We start from the raw sequence: 9,944 nt of genomic DNA on the forward strand, positions 1-9,944 counted from the left end.
GCCACGTGATTAACTCGAGAGACATGAAAGCGTTTACGTGAACAAGCTGAGAGCCCAAAGTGAGACTCTCATTGTCAAGGGAGACCTGGGAATTTAAAAGTACAGCATTATAAATACAAGCAAATAGTTACGGAGTTCTGTTTTGTTTTATTTAAATGAGCTACAAATTATTAATTGGATATACAGGGTGAATAGATACCCCGCTAAATAATACATTGTAGCTGTTCTACAGGAAACAACATTTTATTTCAAAGTCTCCACACGTCTCCCTTTCATCTTAATGCAAATATTAAACCTACGGTCTCATCTGCAAGACACGGGGCCATCATCGCGCTCACAGTATCCACTCAGATGTTGAGAAGAAAGCAAGAGGCTCATTAGAAATCAGAGGGGATTCTATCAACATCTAACTCTGTGCGGTTACACTCTTTTGAAATGAGGCTGAGTGACTGCTAAATTCAGCACTGCGGGGCAATTGGTGACTTGTACTGCACGTGGCGACTACTCCCAGCACTGCGGACGCGATGGTCGGTGGATCACCGCCACAGATGTTGTGAAACTTCCCTTACACCCCCGTGGGCGTCCAGGAGATGCCGTACTCTGGCTCGCCAAAAATGTGGACTCCACGTCTTCGGTGTGTATGGGATAGAGTGTTTCCCCCTCACGTGCCGTGGGTTTTCTCCGGGTGCTCCAGTTTCCTCCCACATTGATTGATAACACCTTCATGTACAGAGGACCGCAGAGCTTGGACAATCGTTGGTGCCGGCTCCTCACCGCGTGGCTGCTGCTGCCTCCCCACTACACTGTGCGGCGCCGCATTACGAGTTGACATTACGGTTTTATAATTGGCGACATGTAGACACCAAACCCAACAATGCCTTCACGATGCCGCTTCTCCCACGTGGCCAGAGGCAGGTGCCTCTGAGAGTCACTACGCTTGCGATGCAACACGATTAAGAGATCTACCTTCGCCCACCAGGCAATTTCGGGCCATCAATTCCTCTTCCCTCGAGCTATTCTGTCTAATGAAAGCTACGCCGTAACCATCTCCACCGGGAAAGGGGCTCGCTCGGCACACACGTGTGCGTGTGCTGTAGCAGGATGAAATAAATCCGCGGCAGAATAAATTATAAATTATGTTAATGTTGTAGGCCCATATATGGAGTAATTTGTCGTGGCTTTGCCCATATAAGGAATACTGCAACGTGTGTATGTGTTCCAGCATGGATCAATCATGGATCAAGCTGTGATAATTCATGATTTCTGGATCTAAAGAGACGATTTGTGAATTGAATTGGCCCATATTAGGCCGCCCCTTGACGCTGATTGGCTTCCTTCAGAATTAACATCATTTATCATTCATTCTGTCGCGGATTCATTGTATCCTGTTACAGCGCGCCGCATGACACTTTGCCGGGCCGTCATCATATTCCACTTTTGAAACTCAATATCGTCGAGAAGCCACAGATGGAGAGCTCGGTGCACCGCGCCCGACGCGTCACCATCATTTATTCATCGCTGCATTTGAATATGTACCCACGAGGATCCTGCACCGTGATGATCTCCTCCAGTGGAGTAGAGTAGTAGTCGCGTGGTTAGCATGGGCCCTGGTGGAAGGTACGAAATGCCCCCCCCAACCCTCCCTGTTCATCCCCCCAACCCCCTCTGCGTAGTGCAGTGCCTTAGCCCCACTAGGCCCGTGGGCCCCGGTGAAGTTGCACTGCCTGCACTCGACGGCTACGCCACCGCTAATTCCACTTAAATGTCGAAATTTAGTTTTTCTTGGAAATAAATCTGAATATCTGAAGAGTAGAAAAAAAAAACCCACCATGCACTCGAGGGGATAAAGTCTGCAACAGACGGGCTCATGAATCTACTTGCTGTACTGCCAACCCAATGGCCATCTGGCTCAGAGGTTTGGACTTTCACAAATCTGTACGTGATCCACCAACCTTTGATTCCAAAGCACCGCTTTGGTTATAGTCTTTTCTTTAAAAGAGTCGCCTTAAAGCACAGATGATTTTTTCCAATTTAGTTCATCCCCATTTGTTGTGTATATTGTCCGCAATGCATTGCTTTGAACACTGTACTTGGTCTGCAATCACTTCCTTTACGGAGTAATTATCTCAAATTTTCCTTTGTTTCGGCCCCCGAGATTTATTGCATGGGAGGCGCTGCATAAATAATAACAAATGATGATGATGGTGATGATGATGATAATGAGAGGCATGCAGCCACCACACGTGGATGAAGCCAGCTCGTCGTCGGCGCTAACGAAGTGGATCGGCTCTACCTGCCGGCTGAGAGGGTGGCGATCATCTCGTCCTTCTTCTCCATTTGCCTCTTGTACATCTTGAGCTGCTCCTGCATCTGCAGGCGGTGACACAGCCACGCAAAGCAGCCGTAAGCAGCGGGTATATCAACAACAACAACAGCAGCCGCCGCCGCTATTCACCACTAAGTCAGAATAAGAATATTTATTTATACTGGAGGAATCCGATTAGCTATACAACTCTTGTTCGCGGATGTCCAGTGGTGGCGGCGACATCGCCACGGCGCCTGTGCACGTTGAGGCCACGTGGAGTGTCGATGGCTCACTGACAGGTTACGGGACAGACCTAAGGTGCCATGGGTTGACTGAGATGACTGGCAGATGCACCAACTGTGCCCCCTACTGTGCCAACTTGCTGAGTTTTAGCCGCCCGGTACCCCGCTCGTTATCATGCGCACAGCCAGGCGTGCGTGACTGACTTATATGTCAAATATAATTACTGTCCGTCCTATGATAGTCGTGCGTTGGTATGTTCAGTCAATTCCATGTTTCAGTGTTATGATACTCTCCAACACACTGGTGTGCCGAAGTAGGAACAGATTGGTACGTTGTACTGACGTGACGAACCTTACTAATTGGCTGTGTCGGGTGGTGGTGGTGGGTTATTCTTGGTTCTTTCGATCTAACCCAAGAAAATGTATTATGAATATTGGTCGCCAAAGCCTCCGTGTTAAACTGACCAAACACGTATAAAGCACTCAGCCTTCGTGCACTCATGATGCCAAACAACACCACCAGCTTTCCCTGAAGAGTTGGAATATGGTCCCCTTGTCCGAGGCCACCATCAAAAATGAATTGGAGTAAATCTTCGTACAGCGGGATGGAAAAGCAACAGTTGAAACGCGTTAATGTTGAATTCTAAAAAAATCTGTCTAGCAACCCAAGGAGGTGCAGTAGAGGCCGATGAATTATCGAGGAAACCAAAGCACCACAATGAACTTCTTCAAGACATCGTTGTGTTGAAAAAAAACAAAGTTAGTGATTTCCTACGCATGTATGTTGAACTTCTTTTGCACCGTACATAGCCAAACCGTGCTAATCGGCAATGAGCATTGGACACGTTATACCTGGGGGAGAGCATCCACATACACATCGATCTCTGCACTGCAAGCGCCTGACCACCTCGCAGTCCATTATCATAAAATGTCAACAGCACGCGGAGTGTGCCACCCACGTGACCGCGCTACGTGTGCAGCTCTCGTGTCAATCCACTGCTGGATGGGGTCCTCCGCACGCATTGGCGGGTCGTGTGGTGGGGTGGGTCTATTTGACCAGCGCGGGTTTCGACTTGCGAGTAGCGTCAAAGTAGAGTGCAGTACAACAATCCCGCACTGCCCTCTGCTGCACAACACGTGGTGCCGCAGTGCTGTGGGCTTGTAAACCACCCGGCCTCCTTGCTTGATGGGGTCGCCCATCCACGCGCGACCCAGGCTAAACCCCTGCTTGTCCGCTTCGCTTAGAACCCTCGACGTCCGGTGACTTCTGGCTGACTCCCGGCGATGTGTTCACGACTGCAGCTGAGCAGCGTCTCGTCGTCGTGGGTCGTCGTCAGTCGTCGCTGTGGCGTGGTGTCAACTTTGGCGCGGGGAGAGCAAACCGGTTTTAAAGCAACGGTTGAGGATGCGTCTTAATAAGCCGATCCGATTTATAGACGGTAAATTGCAGCTTTGTTGACACCGGGGGGGGAATACGTTTAGGGTGTGCGTCTTACTTTCCGGAGCGTCTTATAATCCAGAGAATAGGGTAGCACTTATTATTTTTATTGGGCGCCTCTGTGTCTGTGCAGTGTCCCTGAGTGACGTGCAGAGCAACAGGACTTGCTGATTAAGCAGACAATTCAAATAGCCTGGGTAATGAGATTATTTTGATTATTTGGCCGCTATCAATTTGCATCATTTCTTAAAAGGAAACTAATATTCTAGCTATACTTGGTCAAATAAATTAAAGTATAGTTTAATTTGTATGTTATTTTAGTGATTTGCTTACCTTTCTTATATTTCGCACTCCTATCGTATAATTGTCGTTGTAATGTGCTCACCAGCTCCGACTGGACATCTGTGACAAAGAGCTTTATAGCTCATCGTATTCATCAAGTATAAATACAAATTCTGATTCCGAATTAGCCAGGGATGGGCTGGGACTCGGTCAGGGTCTCCTCCCGAATGGCTCCTCATTAAGTAGGCCCCCTGCACTACCAAACACAGTCACCATTTCTCCAATAAAACATCAAACCCGATTTAAGAGCTTCTTCACTCACAGGATAATTAAAAATAAACCGTTACTCAATTAAATGACTACTACGTCTAGTCCCAAGAATCAAGTTTTTTGTATTATTTAAGAGGAAGCCCTCTTTTGTTAGATTATTCGGTCAGTTTCTCTTCGAGTGATTCAGAAAATTCACAACCAGGGCTGAATTATCAACCGGAGCTCCTGATATCGAGGGGATAACACTCAAGGGACGATATAAACTAGATCACGAATCCACGTACAGTACCGCACTCCCATACGTTCACAAATCGGAACAGATAGAGCATTAGCCCACTTGCTCTACTGCCATTTCCAAATTTTACATATAAAAAGTTATTCTTGTTTTTTTCGGTGAAGTCACGTAGAAGGGAAACAATAACATAATAAAAAAAATATTCCCTGCAGTCACGAAAGCTTTAAATAAAAAATATATATATTTATTATCTTGCGAAATCTCTAGCAAACGAGAGTATCCGCAGAAGCCCACCGCGCATACACAAGACGGAGTGGCAATCGAAGGTTCTAACAGACGGGCTCACACAACTCACTTGCTGGACTGCCACATCCTGGCCACCTCGCAGCCGCGCAAACCGGTTCGGAAGTTTCACAAATCTCGACCTCGTCATCCACCAATCCCTGCCTCCAGAGCAGAGGTCGCAAACGGGTTTTGATTCCTTACCCGTACCCGGCCGCACCAGGGTCACAAAGGGGTACCCGTGCCCGTTCCCTACCCGTACCCTACCCTAAATGAGTGACAAACGGCTACTCACCAGTGACTCACGGCCTACCCGTACCCGTACCCGGCCGCACCAGGGTCGCAAACGGGTACCCGTACCCGGCCGGGTACGGGTAGCCGGGTATCGGGTAGGGTACGGGTACCCGGTTGCGACCTCTGCTCCAGAGCGCCGGAAAAACACGTGCGCTAGACCGGCCCCCACCACGCGTTCTTGAACCAGCCACTTAATTACGGGGCGCAATGAAATAGATTAACGGTGGCTCCCACGGATGGTTGAGATGCCGTCGTGGTTGTAACAGGCGGTTTCTATCTCCGGGCGTGGCAGCTGAAACGATGGTGCAAATTGTCTTGACATCCCCTCCACCGGGCAGTGTTAATGGATAGTCGATCTGCACAGTTAGTCGATCTGCAGGTCGCGTCTGGTGGGGTAAAGTGTGCGTACTCCTCACCTCTCGCGAAATGCCTGGCGAGCACGGAAGAATAGGCCAAATACGTGGTGGAGAACCTTCCGCCAGCAGGGGGCGTGAGCAGGTAATTGCAGGGCTGCCTTACCTCGTCACAGCCGCTCCCTGATCCACGCAATTTCCCCATCATCGATCTCCACGCTCCTCTCGTATCAACCCTTCCCATCTGTTTTGGTCTCAACTACCGCACTGCAGGTGACACGCCAACTCTCTCGCTGCTCCTTACCCCCCCCCCCCCCCTGCACTGCTCCACTTTGTAACTGCACTTTGTAAGATGTTTTCTTGTTCATGTATTTTTTTGTTGTGGTTGCACCCGATTCAAGAGCCGAATGGCTCACATGGCTATATCTAATAAATGAACTTGAACTTGAACTCCGAGCCCGTAACTGTTCCAGCCTTGCTCAATTCAAGAAACGTCATTGCGCGGATGTATGTTGAACTTCTTTCGCGCCGTACGTAGCCGAACCGTGCTTATCTATTACAACTTTAAGCATCCGTTGGACATCTGTGAAACAGTGCTTCACAGCTCATCGGATTTACTCCAGAATAAACAAAGGTTCTGATTGTGATTAATAGTGCTGTTTGTTGTTGACCCCTTGTTGATTTGGGCCTCAGCAAACGCGATTTTAAAAATAATCATCCTCCCCTCTCTCTACGTCGTTCTCTCTCTCTCCATTCTCTCTCCACTCCACCCTCCATCCATCCGCCGCTCGCTTACCTCTGACACGCTGCGCCTGAGTCCAGGAGATGCGGGACGCGAGTGGCCAGGTGACCTGTATCCCGACGACAGCAGCAGATCGTGATTGCTGTTCGCGTCAATGCGCCGCGAACCGCCACCTGCCCTTCCTGCTGCTGCTGCTTGCGACGCCTCTGAGCGCTCAGAAGTCCTGTACGTGTTGGACATCGTTCGATCGTGCCGTGTGCGAGTGACAGAGATTGATTGAGCGCTGAATGAAAGAGCCTCAGAGAGAGAGAGAGAGGGGTGAGGAAGGGAGCGCGACACTCGGCGAAGTGAATGATGAGATGAGTCCCAAGAGCGAAATTGTATTTGATAATGATGATGATGAAGACGATAGTGCTCGTGATTTCAGTAACCCCAACGTGGACACAACTCGCTGATGATGATGACTTCAGTAACAGCACCGTGGCCACTACTTGCTGATGATGATGATGATGACTTCAGTAACAGCACCGTGGCCACTACTTGGTGATGATGATGATGACTTCAGTAACAGCACCGTGGCCACTACTTGGTGATGATGATGATGACTTCAGTAACAGCACCGTGGCCACTACTTGGTGATGATGATGATGACTTCAGTAACAGCACCGTGGCCACTACTTGGTGATGATGATGACTTCAGTAACAGCACCGTGGCCACTACTTGGTGATGATGATGATGACTTCAGTAACAGCACCGTGGCCACTACTTGGTGATGATGATGATGACTTCAGTAACAGCACCGTGGCCACTACTTGCTGCTGATGATGATGACTTCAGTAACAGCACCGTGGCCACTACTTGCTGATGATGATGACTTCAGTAACAGCACCGTGGCCACTACTTGCTGATGATGATGATGACTTCAGTAACAGTACCGTGGCCACTACTCGCTGCAGTTGCTCACGATGATGATGATAATGGTATCAATAACACTAATGATGTTAGTGACACCGCCGTGGCCACTGCCTGCTGTTGTTGCTGCTGATGCTGCTGATGATGGTGATGATGTGACGGAACAGCGTCTCTCGTTGCTATGGTGCGAGCACCAACACCGGCGAGGCGAGGCGGGGCCGGGTGGCTCCCGCACCTCGCCTCGACCTCCCCCGCACGCCGCGCGTGGCCGGGCTGGGTACTGGACGAAGGCGACCTTGGGATTGGGAACAAATTAAACTCGAAACAAATATTTGAGAGTTGCCAGTGAAAGCCCGCTGAGCTATTAGATTTGTATTCTTATTCTTCTTATTGAGCAAATGCGCGCCGTAATACCCTAACCTGGTGACGCGGTTTCGATTCCCGCTCACGGCCAACACCGCTGATGATTATCTGAACCGGTCCTGGGCCTCCCCTAGGTCGACTCAGCCTCAAATAAGTGCCTGGTGTGATGTATGAGCATCGCCACTTGGGAGATAAAGGCGGCCGGGCGTGGTGTTGGCCACCCACCCCCTCGTGTGCCGTGCCGGCCTTTATAGGTGCTTGCTAACATCACTTGCCCCAACAGCCTGTAAAGGCTATACGGGGGATCTTTGTCTGTGTGAGTGCTCCCGTGTGCGTGTCTGTGTGTGTGCGTGAAGTGTGTGTCCCCGTGTGTGTCTGTATGTGTGTGTGTCCGTGTGTGTCTGTGTGTGAGTGCCCCCGTGTGTATGTATATGTGTGTGTGATTGTGCTGGGGAGCGGTGGTGTAGCGGTTAGCGCGCTGCGCTATGAACGCGGCAACCCGAGTTCGATTCCCGCTCACGGCCAACACCAGTGACGATTATCTGAACCGGTCCTGGGCCTCCCTTAGGTCGACTCAACCTCAAATGATTACCTGGTGCGTGTATTTAAACATCGCCACTGGGAAGACGAAGGCGGCCGGGCGTGGTGCTGGCCACTCTCCCAACCCCCTTGTTTACCGTTCCGGCCTTCATTTCATAGGTGCTCGCTAACAGCACTTGCCCCTACAGTCTGTTAAGGCTATACGGGGGTTCTTTGTATTCGTGCTGATTATTTGCACCCTTTCGACCAGAAAACCAGCAAGGCGAGACGACCGAACCTGATGGCGGAACCCCGGGGGTCCCATAAGCCCCCGGGGGTCCCATAAGCCCCCGGGGGTCCCATAAGCCCCCGGGGGTCCCATAAGCCCCCGGGGGTCCCATAAGCCCCCGGGGGTCCCATAAGCCCCCGGGGGTCCCATAAGCCCCCGGGGGTCCCATAAGCCCCCGGGGGTCCCATAAGCCCCCGGCTCTCGCATTTTGAGTTAAATGAATGCTTCCATTTTTTGTCAAACCGTAACACATTTCTTAACACTCATTGTATAGGCATTTAAATACAGTACATTGTTGTGCTCCGATTTACGAACCATTCAACTTACGAATGGATCCCAGGAACGAATTATGTTCCCTAGTGGAGGAGTTAAGAAGAGTCATGAGACTCAGTGAAACAATTTTTTTTTAAGTGTGAGAATATAAACCGCTTAAGTGAGCGTGAAACAATATACCCAGCACGGCACTCGTGCCATGCTGGGTGCACTATTGAGGCCACGTGAAGTGTCGAAGGCCCGCTGGCAGGTCACAGGACAGACGAGATGTTAACTCCCTTGCCTGGTATGCAGGTGGTCGTGGGTTCGATCCTAACCCTGACGCTTGTTTATTTGGAGTGTGCATGTCCTCTCTCCCCGGGGTCGCGTGGATTTTTCTCCGGGTCCTGCGGCTTTCCCCTCCACAGTTATAATCAAGACGCGTTTAGAGTATTTGGCTGCTGTACATTTCCACATGGCAAGCCACCACTTCATTGAGTGATCACTTGTGGCCAGGTCGCTTATATAAAAAAGAGCTATATAGCTCAAAGAGCCTGACCTGATAAAAAAAACCCACTAGTTTCATAGTTTAGTTCAATAGCCACAGGTGCCATGGGTTGACTGAGATGACTGGCAGATAAACTCAACTAAAACTATTTTTACTTTACCAGTTAAGGCCCACTGAGCCATATAGCTGCTTTTCAGAAGCGAATTGGTCACAAATGATAGCTCAACGAAGTGGCTCATCCTGTGGAAATGTATAGCAACCAAATACTTGAAACCCACGTCGCGTCTAAATGTGGAGGGAAAACCCGGAGAACGCGGAGAAAAATACACGCAACCACGGAGAGAGAGAGAGACACGCAATTACATTGACAGTGCATCGGGGTCCGGATCGAACCCACGACCTCCTGTATACCAGGCGAGGTAGTTAACATCTCACCACCGCGGCGACCCACCTGGGCTCCCCACTGTGCTAAATTCCTGCGTTTTACCTGCCCGACAGCTCTTTCTGCTCGTTGTTATGAACGTCGCTCATCTTGCCACTCACCCCACCCACCCCTCGCACCCCACCCCCCCCAAACCCATCCCTCCCCACCCCCCCCCCCAAACCCATCCCTCCCCACCCACCTCTGTCTTCTCACATGCTCATGTACGCCAACAT

At 50.2% G+C, this 9,944-nt stretch overlaps 1 protein-coding gene across 6 annotated transcripts in view; it reads right to left on the reverse strand.

The window, feature by feature from the left end:
• Positions 1-8,375, reverse strand: part of LOC133341421 (coiled-coil domain-containing protein 170-like) — an 85,639-nt gene extending 77,264 nt beyond the window's left edge. For 3 of the 6 annotated variants that reach the window (XM_061550035.1, XM_061550036.1, XM_061550034.1), the window contains exons 1-2: positions 6,498-7,512; positions 2,294-2,370 (exon numbers count right to left, since the gene is read on the reverse strand). In XM_061550035.1, the coding sequence (XP_061406019.1) occupies positions 2,294-2,370; positions 6,498-6,683 (263 nt within the window). In that variant the 5' untranslated portion in view covers positions 6,684-7,512. Of the gene's footprint in view, positions 1-2,293; positions 2,371-5,127; positions 5,244-6,497; positions 7,513-8,311 lie in introns of those variants that run through there. The other 3 variants (XM_061550039.1, XM_061550037.1, XM_061550038.1) reach the window with 3 other exon arrangements.
• Positions 8,376-9,944: the final 1,569 nt, after the last annotated feature.

This window comes from Lethenteron reissneri, chromosome 11, assembly GCF_015708825.2.
Source record: "Lethenteron reissneri isolate LAM-NWPU_2019-01 chromosome 11, ASM1570882v1, whole genome shotgun sequence".
Taxonomy (NCBI): domain Eukaryota; kingdom Metazoa; phylum Chordata; class Hyperoartia; order Petromyzontiformes; family Petromyzontidae; genus Lethenteron; species Lethenteron reissneri.